General features: G+C 33.1%; 1 protein-coding gene across 1 annotated transcript in view; it reads right to left on the bottom strand.

The window, feature by feature from the left end:
• Positions 1-4,849: 4,849 nt before the first annotated feature.
• Positions 4,850-15,044, bottom strand: part of LOC107558801 (calsyntenin-2-like) — a 56,608-nt gene continuing 46,413 nt past the window's right edge. The window contains exons 9-15 of the mRNA XM_016242490.1: positions 14,580-14,774; positions 12,313-12,461; positions 8,125-8,327; positions 6,816-6,986; positions 6,597-6,739; positions 6,397-6,511; positions 4,850-5,114 (exon numbers count right to left, since the gene is read on the bottom strand). Coding sequence (XP_016097976.1) covers positions 4,894-5,114; positions 6,397-6,511; positions 6,597-6,739; positions 6,816-6,986; positions 8,125-8,327; positions 12,313-12,461; positions 14,580-14,774 — 1,197 coding nt within the window. The 3' untranslated portion in view covers positions 4,850-4,893. The remainder of the gene's footprint in view (positions 5,115-6,396; positions 6,512-6,596; positions 6,740-6,815; positions 6,987-8,124; positions 8,328-12,312; positions 12,462-14,579; positions 14,775-15,044) is intronic.

The raw sequence follows: 15,044 nt of genomic DNA, 5'->3' as shown, positions 1-15,044 counted from the left end.
GGCTGCTATTTTAAACAGTGGTATTAATTTGTTACTTTTTCAAAATCATTGATATATTATTAATAACAACAACCACTTGTATTTTTCTCTTATTATTTTCATCAACAATATGGTTTAGTAATTAAAATCATTTAATTATTGTCCGTGCAGAGGCTATTCTGTTTTATTGATCTGTGGCGCATTCATTTTGATTCTTTACACGTGTAATGATGTCCAGTGACTTGTTTGCATTATTTATGCATCATTTTATTTATTTGTAAGACTTTTTTATGACTAAATTTGTTAATGGGAGAGTAAAAATATTTTTAAAACGTACACCGTTCAAACTAGGTTGCTTATGTTGAAGTGTTTGGGATGTGGCTTTTAATGATGAGACCTTTTTTGTAATCAGGCTCTCAAAAAGTATATAACAATTTGGATATAGATTTATCGGCCAACATATCGGTTATCGGCTTTCAAAAATAAAGAATAATCGGTTATCGGTATCGGCCAAAATTTTCATATCGGTGCATCCCTAGTTTTCAACAATGAGAAATAAATGTTTCTTTAGCGGCAAATCATCATATTAGAATGATTTCTGAAGATCATGTGACACTGAAGACTGGAGTAATGATGCTGAAAATTCAGCTATGCATCACAGAAATAAATTATATTTTAAAATATATTACAATAAAAAAACAGGTATTTAAAATTGTAATAGTATTACACAATATTACCATTTTTTGTGTTTTAGATCAAATAAATACAGCCTTGGTAAGCAGAAGAAACTTCTCAAAGTATTAAACGTTTTTGAACAGTAGTGAATATTTGAAAAATACTGTATTCAAAAGAAGTTTGAAATTACTTTAAATATTCACTATCTTATTCTAATTTTGTGCCTCTCTCAGCAGAAATAAGCCCTTACCCCATGTTGTTTATTGACGTGTTAGGAATCATAATGTCATTGTCCGGCAGCCATATCACCCTGTAGCCCAAGACTGTAGCCCAAGACTCTCTGTGGTCATTAAAAATCACAGGTAGAGGTGTGACCTCGGCATCCTGGCCAAAATTTGGCCATTGGCCTCTGATCATCATGGCCTCCTAACAATCCCCATATATGCTGATTGGCTTCATCACTCTGTCTCCTCTCCAGCAGTAAGCTGGTGTGTGGTGGGTGTTCTGGCGCATTATGGCTGCCGTCGCATTGTACAGCGCTCTCTTCCACCTTCAATACGACGACTGAGGTGCCCTTGAGTAAGGCACCGAATCCCCAACTGCTCCCCGGGTGCCGCAGCATTGGCTGCCCACTGCTCCGGGTGTGTGTTCACGGTGCGTGTGCGTGTGTTTGTTTGTTCACTACTAACTGCTGTGTTAAATGGGTTAAATGCAGAGCCACATACTTGGCCACACATCACGTCCTTTCCTTTCACAAGCATATTTCCAAACTTCTCTGAAAAGGCAATTTAATAGGGGTTTTACATGGTTGCAACACCGACCAGAAACGTTTTTTACAGAACCGTTTAAAAGGGCCGTATCCTACACTTAGCATTTTATTCTTTTTTTTTTTTTTTTTCTCCAAAAGCCTACTTACAGTTGATCTAAATATAGTTGGATATGCAAGTCACACCTACTTTATAAAATTCCCTTCCTGTGTTGCAGGATCTTTTCACTAACATCACATTTCTTTCTTTCTTTTTTTTTTAAAGCCAGTATTCACTACTGTTGAAATGTTTGGGGTTGGTCTTTTTTGAAAATTTTTTTTTAATGTTTTTGAATAAACATTAAAAACTGTATAATTATGAAATATAATTACAATTTAAAATGACTGTTTTAAATATTCTATTTGAATAGTTTAAAATGTAATTTATTCCTGTGATCACAGCTGAATTTTCAGCATCATTACTCCAGTCTTCAGTGTCACATGATCTTCAGAAATCATTCTAATATGCTGATTTATTATCAATGTTGGAAACAGTTGTGCTGCTTCATGTTTTTTGGAACCTGTGATACTTTTTTCAGGATTCTTTTATGAATATAAAATAAATAAAAAAAACAGCATTTATTTAAAATGAAAATCTTGTGATACACTACCGTTCAAAAGTTTGGAGTCAGTAAATTTTTTTTTTTTTTTTTTATAGTAATTGACACTAAGTGTTTTCACAGTAGTTTTGACTAACCTGCTTATGCTGTATTTACATCGTTCTAATTGGGTTTCGGGTTTATATTATTCCGTTTATGGATCATTGGGGTTTTCTGAAGAACAACACCCAAAAGCAACACCGCTGAACAGTAAATGGCTAGTTATGCGAAGTATTTTTTTTTAAATATTTGAATATGATAGATATGAAATATGTATTTATAATTTATATTTTACTTGATATAAATAACACATTCTATGTCTCATCAATATATTAAGATAGTTATTTGAATGTTGACCCTTTAACGGGGCATGTTGTCACACTTTTGTCACAACTTTATTTTAATGTGTCATTGTTTTTTTATAATCATCATCATCATCATCAACAACAACATCCTCATCGTGATTAAATACTCTTGTTGGAAACCGTTTGAATGACCAGTTATAATGTCTTTATTTAAAAATGTATAATATCCTCATGAGAACCAGAAAAAAAGCTTTGTGAAATGTTTTTTTGTTTTTGTCATTACATTGGTTGGAGCATAAAAAACAAATGGAGAAAAAAATATTTTTGAAAAAAGATATTTTATTGTATGTCCTTTGTAGAGGACACCAGGACAAAGTTATTAAAAAAACTAATAATAAAATAAAACAATTGACTTTAAAAGGCAAAAACTGTTTTATTTTTTTCATTCACCAATCAGTTTTCAGGTTTGAGGCTACTTTTAAACCAAACTTTGTACAAAGATGATTCTCAACTATGTTATGAAAGATATAACAGAATGAGTTGATATACTACTGTACTTTGTGTGTAAAATGTCCATAAATTGGTATTCTCATTCTATACATTGCATCTTATTTGCATATTAATGTGTTCTTGGGGCAAGCCATAATGAAAAAAAAGAAGTGTAATAATGCCAGTAATAACTTGGCAACATTTTCATAAGAATATCTCATATTTTATAGGAATATTGATCTATAATTTCTTGTGTCTCCCCAAAATGGTTGATTAACATGATGTTTGTCCTGGTGTCCTCTACAGAAGACATGTATGAAAATTATGCCCCGTTTCGTAACAAAAAGCCATATTCCGATTTGAAATCCCATAACATTTTTCTGAGATGTTTATGACAAACAATTTGAAAACGAGCCAGATTTAAATAATAATTGCAAAACATTATCATATTTCCCTAAGAGTGCTAAATTAGATCGTTCTGTCAATATCCGTCATATTTAATAATCTTAATCTTTCCTCTAGACTGGACTATTGTAACGCACTGGTAGTATAAGTTTGATTGCATCATATAATAATTGCTGTTAATAGTGTTCATCGTCTGTTTGATTACGTCTTTAATTGATTTTTTTCCCATACATTTCTGCCATATGACAGTCACCACTGATAAACTACCACTAAATATTGTAGAAACTTAATTTGCTGTAAAGTTGCTTTGCAACGATTTGTATCGTGAAAAGCGCTGTACAAATAAACTTGAATTTAATTAAATATTTAAAGACCAAGGAGGTGAGTGTTCATGATCAAACCTTCAAACATTTGATATCTCTAAAAAGCCTGAATGTGCTCTGTACAGGACATCCAGTCTAAAAACTGGCCTTTTTTTCCCTTTAAAATGCTAAAATATATGAGAACACAATGACTATCTGAACGTGCTGCACATGTTGCGCCACTAGATGTCGCTGTTGTGTGACTCACAGGGCGTCTCACCAGTCTGCAGTGCCAGTGCGACCATAATAGACTTTATTGTGGTTAAATTCCAGTAAAACAGCCATTTAACAGCCACGTTTATGAGTAAAATTAGTTAGGTGACCAATTTTCTTAAAACCGTTTTTATTGACTTATGTAGAGAAAGTCCAGCAGCGACCACAAAAAGGAGCAAATTGAGTCGGTAAAGATGTACAAACACATATAAACCATCCATTTGCACTTTATGAGAGAAAAGTCATTTACAGAACCACTCGCACACAAATGCACCGCATGTTACACACAAGAGAGACCGATGGAGTAAGACGACACTTTGCTGCTCAAGAAACAGCGGAGTAGTATTTTTTCAGGTTTCTTAGTTAGCATTCATCTGAAATAGAAATCTTAACATAAATGTCTTTATCATGACTTTTGATCAATTTAAAGCTTCCTTGCTGAATAAAAGTATTCATTTCTATAAAATTAATACAAAAAAATACCGGCACTTTTTTTTTATTTAAAAACTTTTGACTGGTAGTGCACTGTACATCACGGAGATGTCTATTTGACGTCTGCATTTATATCTGCAAGACATATTTCTTAGAGTGTTTGCTCATCTGCAATACGTCTATAGGGCCTTTCCTATCAGATGTCAAATAGATGTTTAGAAGATGTCTTTAAGATCTTCGAATGTATGTAAAACTGACATCTTAAAGGCGACTATCAGATGTTTGTTCACAGCAGATGCTTTCCAGATGAAGCGATCTTCAACAGACATCTTGCATGTTATTGAAACACTAACATTCAAATCTGATTGGTTTATAAAGATGTTGGACCAAAAGAGAGATTGATTGAGGAACATGACATGTCCAACTTCATGGCAAAATACTAGGCCAATGATCTCTCACACAACTTTAGTATATCATTTTTGAAACGACTGTGTTTAAATCAGTTGTTCAGCTCTAGCTGATTGTGTGACTGCTGTTCTGCCCTACCAGCTATAAAGAAACGTTTTCACGGAGACTCATGCATGCTGTGGCAGTTTGACAGGCGTCATCCTTTTGGCAGCTTCTTTACATTATGGTGTCTTGTGTTGCTTGAGCATGTAGACGGTTTGTCGTACCTCCAGAGGGTTGACGGTGATGGAGAGAGAGGATCCGTCACAGTCCGCTTGTTTCTCTGGCAGCGTGTGAATGTGCTCTTGGTTTTGTGGTTGGTTGAGGCGGTAAACACTCAGCAGCACCACCAGCAGGGCGGCGATACACAGCACAATGACTGCAGTAGCAACGGCAAGGACAACTACAGAAAGACAATAAACGTGTCTAAATCTTACACCCTATAGACTTTAGAGTAGATGTCATAATTTGACTTGAAGCTATGAGGGATGACAGTCACATCTGTTTAGTATGTTGTAATAAATAATTGCCAAGTTTGACAGAGTTTTTTGTCAGTTGGTTTCTTAATGATTGCAATGATTCTTTTGGTACTTTTAAGGAAGCCTCAATCTCAATCAAACTCAATCTGTATTGAATGTGAATCTTAAGTAACATAGTTACAGTTTTTGGTTCATTTGAGTTTATGAAAGTAATAACTAGCGGTTAAGTCAAAGTCAATAACCCTTCCAACTGATTCAGTAAGTGATTCATAACCTGATTGAAGTCTTTTTTTTTTAAATAATTTGTTCAAAAATCAGACTACACTGGCATTGGTTATAAACTGGAACCAGTTCTGTGTTTCCCAACCCTACATGGTACGATATATTGAAAATACTGTTTGAACGACATTTTGTTAACATTAGTTAATGCATTAAGTATCATGAGCTAACAATGAACAACATACTTTTATTAACAGCATTTAATTTATAGATTTATTATTGTTAATTGTTATTTCTTGTTCCTTTATAAAACATTGACAGTACTTTATAAACTTCAGTTCAAAAATTTGGGGTCAGTATGATTTTTATTTTATTTTAAGAAATTAATAACTTTATTCTGAAATGATGCATTAAAATGATCAAAAACGACAGCGAACCATTTACAGTGTTACAAAAGATTTATATTTTAAAGAAATGCTGTTCTTTTGAACTTTCTATTCATCAAAGAATCCTGAAATAAAAATGTATGAAGCAGAAAAAACAGTTTTCAACATTAATAATAATCAGAAATGTTTATTGAGCTGCAACTCATATTAGAATGATTTCTGAAGGATCATGTGACACTGAAGACCGGAGTAATGATGCTGAAAATTCAGCTTTGCATCACATAAATAAATTACATTTTAAAATATATTCATATAGAAATCTGTTTTTTAAAATTGTAATATTTCACAATATTCACAGTATTTTTACTATGTTTTTAATCAAATAAATGGAGCCTGAAGTGACTTCTTTCAAAAATATTACCAACCCCAAACTTTTGAGTGGTAGTGTATAACTTAAGAAATGTATAAAATAATATTAACTGAGATTGATAAATCAATAAAGTATGTTTGGTATCACCTCAGCTAATGTTTGTCTTATCAAAATGAACAATCACGGACACACTTAATTCATTCCGACACGATCATTATGACTTTCACTCACCTAAGCTGTAGCTGTTAGATTCTGTGACTGTAGGATGAATAATTTGCATGTATTTGGGCGGAGCCATCGCATGATTGACATGTTCAATATCTTCCTCACTGTGAAGGATGTTGACCTTGGAGAAAGAGTGATAGAGAGCATCTTTAGGCCGTAGATCAGAGCCGTGGCTTAGTTAGTGCATTTCTTTGTTTGGTTCACACCTGTAACAAATACTGATCGCTGGTGTAACGTCCGTTGAGCTCAGAGCAGGTGAGTCTGAAGGTGCGGATGGAGTCGACAGCCTGACGGCTCTGATAACGCACCTGTCTGATCACCTCTGTGTAGTGACAAACAGAGTCCACACCTAAAACAGAAGATGAAAGATGTCAGACAGTTGTATTGGGAGTAACAAAAGTAAATTGTAGAGTTATTGTTTTTACCGTATATGGACATGCCGGTGCTAGAGTTGACGTATTGCAGGTGTTTGCCCAATAAAGCGCTGTGGTGCAGTTCCAGACTCTCTAGCCCCGCCCTTAACCCCTCCCCCAACACCATAATGTCACAGTAGTCCAGATTATGTGCGATTTCCTTCAATGCACCTGACCTGTGATCTGCACACATACAAAGATGAAACAAATTATGAATAATAATAAAAATAACCCTTCCTTTCTTTGTCTGCTACAATTTCCATACTTTTCAATAATATACCATATAGTCCATGAGCCAACTGGACTACTTTTATGTGTTTTTTTTTTTTTTTTCAAATTTGTATTTTTGGGTGAATTGTCTCCTTTTTTTTTTTTTTTTTTCAAATTTTATTTTGCTTTTTTTCAGACATAAGAGTAACAACATCAAACATCAGACAAAATGCAAAAGAAAAACATTCCATAAACTCCAAATAAATAAAAGGAGAATTAAAAAATGGGATACAGCATTTATTTCAAAGGGAAATGTTTTGTAACATTTGTAACATTATAAATGTCTTTACTTTCACTTTTGATCAATTTAATGCATCCCTGCTGAATTTAAATATTAATTTCTTAAAAAAAAAAAAATCTTACTGACCCCAAATTTTTGAATGCTAATGAATATCTACATAGTGATTGAAACTTTAATTGGAAAGAGCAAGGAAAATATAGTTTAACATGATTTGTCCCATTTAAAGTAAACATATAAGCCCTCAGGATAAAGGAGGGAGAGGCGTTTCAGATTCTGTGTTGTGTTGTGAGGGTGGAGGGTTTAGTGAGCATCTGTCTTTTATGATTAATTAACATGTTTTTTTGCATTTACTGTTGTTTGCCACCAAAACAGCATTACACCTGTGGTTTGTCAGTGAATAATGTGCTCTGTGCAGCGTTTGGGGACTTTCTTTGTGGGTTGTTTTCATCAGGAGTGTTTTTGTTGCAGAAATACTTCAGCCAAAAAGGACAAATCTGTCATCATTTACTCTCCCTCATGTCTTTGGCTTTCTCTCTTTTGTTCAACAAACACGGACAAGTTGAGAAGGATGCTTTCTACACTTTGGCATAGAATGGATCCTGCCAAGCTCCAAAAATGATGATAAAACACATTCTCATTCCTGTATATTCAAAATGGTGGGTCAAGACAGGTTTGAATAAGCACTACAATATGTAAATTCAATTTTAAGTTTATAATGATATGAAGGTGAGTAAATAATGACAGATTTTTCATTTGAACAAATTATTCTGTTAAGAGAAGTAAGGGGATTCTAGAACTGATTCTCTGTACCTGTGTTTGTTTGTTCGGCGCTTTTTGTAACTGTGCTGATGATATGCAAATCTCTGAACAGGGATAGGCCGAGGGCAAGGCCAGAGGCGGGGACTGTCAGGTGCTCCGCCCCAGTGATTATGATGCGTGGTTCACTAGGCTGCATTACCATGACAACTGCCTCAATATCAGGGACAGTAATACACACATCCTCCCCGAAACACCTGCAGAGATCATAAACACAACAACATATTCTTTCACGTTTGAGTGTTATTTTAGATACAGACACGCACACAGAACCCAAAAGGAATGTACCAATTGCAATATTATTGCAATATTTAGAGTTAAATCACTAAAGTTACAGTCTGACACATGCATCTTTTATCGTGCTATATATATATATATATATATTACAATATGTAATATTTTCCATAACATGCAAGAAATATTTAGAGCTGATAAACTTTCTCAATTTACTTGAAATTGGCAAATGAGGCATAAAATAAATTTTGGCCATAATTATATAATGCAAAATACTTTAGGATACTATTATAGTTTTTATTAATATTTAGATTTTTTATTCTATTTTTAATTGTTATTCTTTTTTTGTATATTTTCTGTTTTAATTAAAATTTTGAAGTTTTAATTTTAAAATTTTTGTTGTGTGTTTTTGTCGGTTTTTATTTAATTATTTTTAAATATGTCTATAGTTTTCATTATTTTCTAGGTTTAGTTATTTTAGTACATCAAGATAAACTAAATGAAAATGAGAAATGTTGCCTTAATTTGCAACATGTCTAATATTCATTTCAGTTATTTCAGTTCGAGTTTTTTATTTCAAGTAGCAAATATCGTTTAATGGTTTTTAGTTTTAGTTGACTATAATATCTAACCTGATATTTAGAGCTTTTCTCAGTTCACTTGCTATTGGCAGATGGGGTATAAAGTTAGATTTGGGTCCTGCAAGCACTCCCTCAGAGGTGAAGACATCTCCGCTTGGATATAAATAATAAGAAGCTTTCGACAGTGATGTGTAGAGTGTAAACAAATCACTTGGAGCTGTTCCCAACTCATTACAGAGACTGCAGCGCTGATAACTTCACACAAAGAGAAAACCTACGCCTGGAGTGAATTAATAACACTTCAGCTTTCTTGCATCTCGCAGTAATTGGACTTAATAAGCTTAAAAGCAAAACACAAACAGTGTTTACTAGAATTAATTTACAACTCTAGTGATTTCACCACCGTGAAGCAGCTTTGAACGACAGAAGTAGGAAGTCCATTATCCACAAATGAACACAGATCCGCCTTCTATAATTAAAGATGTTGTTCTTAATCCTGACGCAGACAAACACTCACATTCATCAACAGACAGGAAATGAATGGTTTAGATACGCCGAGGCTTGAAGAGATGAATCCATATTTCATTGTGAAAACAGCTGTTAGCTACAAGATACAGTTGGTTTAAACTAAAATATGATTTTACTTATTCTTTTACAATCTGTGACGATTGACTGATGATGACCAAACGATGCATGCTATATGACATCTTTAGCCCTATATTTGGATGTTAATTGTTTCTTAGGGTGATGTGTGTTGAACATATGCATGGATTTTCTATGATAATATTCATGCATTCGAATGGCAGTCGGTGAATGAAGGATGAGGCATTCTGCCATTCACTAAACCTGGATGTTTGCATCGCATCTGTTTAAACACGTGAACATATTCCAGCATGGCACTGAAGGAGCCAAGTGTAAACTTTATTGTTCATTATTGAATATTTCATTTTGAATGATGATTTCCTCTTAGTTTTACATTTATATGCCTTTTTTTTGCTATCATTTATTGTTCACCTAAAGTTAGAAGCTAATAAATCTTTCACAACAATATTAATTTAATACTACTGTTAAATGTAATCTTTAGCAAGTCTCAAAATAAAAAAAGTATTGTAATATATAGTGTTGTATTTTAAAAATGAATATTGTTTTTGTAATATTGTAGTGTTGTGCTGCATGTAGGGCTGGGCGATATGCAAATTTGTAAAATTTATTTATTTATTTTATTATTATTATTTACATTTTTGGCTTCCAACCGTTATTAATAAAATAATTCTGATAAAATGATTATTGTGCGAAATTAGTTTTTGCAGTGACGTTTAGTAATAATAAATAAATGTTTAGTAATTTTTTTTACTGGAATGATTACTAATACTATCAGTAATTCAGTACTTAAAAATATTATATAAAAATAAATGATAATACCAAAATAAATTAGATCAAACATTTTGTAGAGCACTGTGGATGTGCAATACAACATAGTTGATCTTATTTATTTTGATCTAATTTATTTTCATTTATTATCTTTAAATGAATTAAATAAATGTGTACATATATTTGTTTTTGTTTATTTGGAAACCCACTGTTAAAAAAATTAAAATAAAAAAATTTAAAGGTTCAATAAATGAATGATGTTAGTAAATAAATAATCAGGATCTCAATATTGACCAAAATAATGTGAATTATGATTTTATTTCAGCCGTTACACCCTAAATTCACTTGTAGCATTTAAAACAAGTTTTAGTGTATTTTATTTTTTATTTCTTTAAACAAAATAGTATTGCATTTTATCTGTTCATAACAAAAATAATTCTGCCCCCATAGGTCTACACTCTCGCGTTTCCATGTTTACAGTACTTTTTATGCCAAGGTAATATTGTGTTTCCTTTAATTCTGAGTTTTTGCACAGTGTTTGTCTCCTTGAGAAGCAATCTGTTACTTTGCAGAAGTGTAAATTAATTGTGTAAATTACTTTTAGAAAAAAGTTACTAATTATGCAAAACACAACACATGTTTAATATAAGTCTGTGATCAGCAAGTTTTAAGAATGAGAGAAGCTAGAGTTCAATTATATGTCTTACAGTAATATAATACTTTATTGCTCTATTATGTGTGTTTCAGTGTTGTGTGTGTGTGTTTTCATGCTAATTCTCTGTTGCTTTGCTGAAGGAACTCCGCCCACTGGCTGTGCTTAAGCCTCAGAGGGGCGGGTCATAAACCTCTAGGTCTTAATATAAGTCTGTGATCAGCAAGTTTTAAGAATAAGAGAAGCTAGAGTTCAATTATATGTCTTACAGTAATATAATACTTTATTGCTCTATTATGTGTGTTTCAGTGTTGTGTGTGTGTGTTTTCATGCTAATTCTCTGTTGCGCTTTGCTGAAGGAACTCCGCCCACTGGCTGTGCTTAAGCCTCAGAGGGGCGGGTCATAAACCTCTAGGGGCTTATGCATATTCATGATCTTCTTTGAAGAATCATGGGGTGCCAGTGGGTGCAATTGTGCTCCAAAAAACAAATCTCTCTATCATTCTCTTTGCATTTCCCTGTCTGTACATAATAATTAAACCTCCCTAAGCATTGAATATGAATTAGATAAGAACAGAATAAGTGAAAAGGTTACAATAAGGGTTAGTACTGCTTATAGTATACAATTAGGGATTTGAAATAGTCAGTAAGCAACCGGCAAGCAGCTAGCTAGCAGAAAATGTAGTTACAAATACACTTAATAATAAAGGTTCTTATTGGCATGGATGGTTCTGTGAAGAACCTTTAACATCAATGGAACTGTTCCAGTGTTCTTTATAGTGGAAAAAGGTTGCCAGATTGAGGACACAAAATCTGTGTTTTAATATTACTCTGCTCAAAGAGCTCCGAAACAAAAACAGACATTCTGACACAAAACGCACATTTCAAAGTACAGAATAACTGTAGCATTGTTTTTCGGTGGAAACAAGTATGTAGACTTAATATGTTTCCTAAATATCTGCAAACATATTATGGTATTTTTATGTTTAGTACAGTCAAAAAATACATACAGCACCTTTAAATATAAGAAAGGACAAGTAACACGTTGAATTAAATGTCAAATTTTAAATTAGAAAGTATTTTCATTTAAAACATACTCCAATAATCTTTGTGTTATTTACAATTTAAAAAAAAGTTTACACGCAGTAGGATACAGTTTTAAAAACTTTTCCAGCCCTGGGTCGAAGCACAGATTAAAATTAAGCTCTCGCATGACTCTGGGATGCAAATCAAAACTGTGCAACCAGATATAAATGGTTTGATCATTTATATTGCCGTATTCCAGAGCTAAAATTCTAGTATTGTAGTTCAGAGATGAGATCTCGTGAATATTTATAATCTTACTGCACTGCCGTTGAGATCCGGAGGTGACGCGCTCCCTTGGTGGGAAACTGCCGAGAGTTGATGTAAGAAACTTTCCTCAGTGCGGCCTTCATCTGCTCCAGATCCTCTCCCTCCATCACCACCAGAGACTGAGCGGGATTCAGATGAAACTGAGACAGAAAACCGTGAGATATTATACTATCAAGGTGTCTGTGAGAGTGAGTGTTTGAGGCAGAGATGTGCGAAATGAAGAAATGGCTGTGAATTTGAATTGAATGATAGGACACAGGAATTGTAACAATTACACTACATAAACAAATTAGGTTAATACATATTTATTCAATTTTGAATTAGATTTTTAAACAAACAATTTTCACTCAGAAATTGATAGAAAGTTTCAGAATTACAAAAAATGAGCAACACATTTAATTACACTGTAAAAAAAATTCCGTAAAATTTACGGTAAAAATACGACAGCTGTGGTTGCCGGAATTTTACCGTAAAAAATACGGTAGTAACGTTTTAGGTTTTACGGTTTTAACTTAAATTTACAGTTAAATACCGTAATTTCATTAACTGATATAATGTTAATATACCAACCTATTGAAGTACTGAAATCTGTTTTGTATCTTTGTAATACACTGATAACCACCAAATGCAGGAGGTGATGAGAACGTCACATGATGAACCAAAGCCCATCACAAGCAGCTTTTAAATAATAACATATATAGAAGGTGCACAGTGTCATTCACACAAACACTAAACACCATCATGGTAACACACATGAAACTGAAATAATGCAATAAACATTCATTTAACAACATTAGGTTATTACAACCCTAATATACAAAACTGATAAGAAAAAACTAAGAAGAAACATAGTTATTTCAACAAAAAAACATCAAATTTGAAATGTAACGCAGGGAATTCTGGGAATGTCAATTTATGGTTATTCACTGTAAATTATACAGTCTTTTTCACTTCCAAAAACGGTATACTACCGTAAAATTAATGTCCAATACATGTAATGTCCAATACAGTTTTTCACTGTATATAGTAGGGGAATTTACCATTAACCATTTAACAGATTTTTAGTCTTTTACTGTTAAATTCACTGTCATTTTTTACAGTGTACATGAAAATTTTAAGAAGACTTTTTTTTGACAAATGTACTCCAATAATCTTTGTTATTTTTGCAACTTTTAAAAATCAATTTTTACAGTGTAATTTTTACTGTGAAAGACTAAACTTATTATTCTTTAATCATTTATTATTAGATTTATGTACCTTATTATTTATGTAATTTATTGTTAAATATATTAAATTTAAATTGGTTTGTTCTGTAAATATGTTTACATTTTTACTCTAGATTTACAGAACTATTCTGCAACCACAGCTGCCAGTTTTTTTCTGTAAAATGACAGGATTTGTTTTTTACAGTGTAGTTTTGCTTTAAAATATTTCATTAATGTTGTTGTGAACATGCTCACACACTATGTCCGATGTGTAAGTAAATCAATCTTTAGAGTCTGTTCTTGTCTATGAATCGGTCATATGAATTAGTAAATTGGTCTTTTTTTTAATTATTTGATCAGTATCCAGGAAAAGTCTGGAAATGCATTGTTCAGAACACTGTGGCATTTCAGAAATGAATTATTAATATAATCTACTGTTTTGTGTTTGTTAACAAGTATGTTTTTAAGTGATTTATGCCGAAAATTTGATGATAAACTACACTTACAGCAGTCATATGAATTAAACTAAATTCAAATTCTGCATCCTTCATCACGGCAAAAACAGAACTGTTATTTATCAAAAAGCCATCATCAGGTCGCTTCTGATTGAAGCACACTCCTGCTTTGAGCTTATGAGCGATCAGACCACATGTGTGAAGGAACAGTTGTCTTCTGTCTCTCACTAACACTCTGACTCTCTGTCTGTAAAACCCTCTTTCATTTGATCCTCAAGCCTTCCCTAGAGCTTCTCGAATACAATAGAACAGAACAGAGGAAAGCAAAGCAGAAAATGGAAAATGTGCATACAGAAATATCTCTCCTCAAGTTTTGTCTCCTGGCTTTTCTTCACCTCATACTCATTAGTTTTCTACAAAATAGTGAGTTTCAACGCTTTTCTGTGGTTTTATTCATGGCAAACTCCTTTTCAGTGTTAACCCAATGTTAATTCAGTTGAGCTTTTATTGGCATTTCACACTGGCTTCAAGCACAGCTCATTAATTCAGAAATATAATGTAGAGTTTGTTTTAAGTTAGACATGTGTGTGTGTGTAACCTTTATCCTCTGTCCGAGGCTCTCCAGAGAGGTGATGTCCAGTCCTTCTTTGCAGGCCTGTAGGCAGGAGATTGTCTTCTGGCTTGCAATCTTCCCAGATCGTATCGTCAGTCCAGACAAACTGCCTCGGAAATACTGCGTAAACTTTGCTTTAGAGACCTCACCACCTGCACACAAACACGTGATATATTTTTCCTGTGAAGTATACTTATAATGTTTCTTGCACCAAAACCAGTCAAAATGTAGTTTTTCATTCCCACTGTTTACCCTCTGTTTGACTAATAGAATAATATTGTGCACATAAGTTTACACACCCCTTGCAGAATATGCAAAATGGGATCATGAAAATTGCTTGTTATTTTTTATTTAGTACTGTCTTGAATAAGCTATTTCACATAACAAATATTTATACATACTCCACAAGACAAAATAACTGAATTTATAAAAATTACCCCGTTCTGAAAA

This window comes from Sinocyclocheilus grahami, unplaced genomic scaffold (genome assembly GCF_001515645.1).
Source record: "Sinocyclocheilus grahami isolate Dianchi unplaced genomic scaffold, SAMN03320097.WGS_v1.1 scaffold661.1, whole genome shotgun sequence".
In the NCBI taxonomy this organism is placed as follows: domain Eukaryota; kingdom Metazoa; phylum Chordata; class Actinopteri; order Cypriniformes; family Cyprinidae; genus Sinocyclocheilus; species Sinocyclocheilus grahami.
Note: the sequence above shows the minus strand (reverse complement) of the source record. Positions and strands in the feature narration are given on the sequence as shown.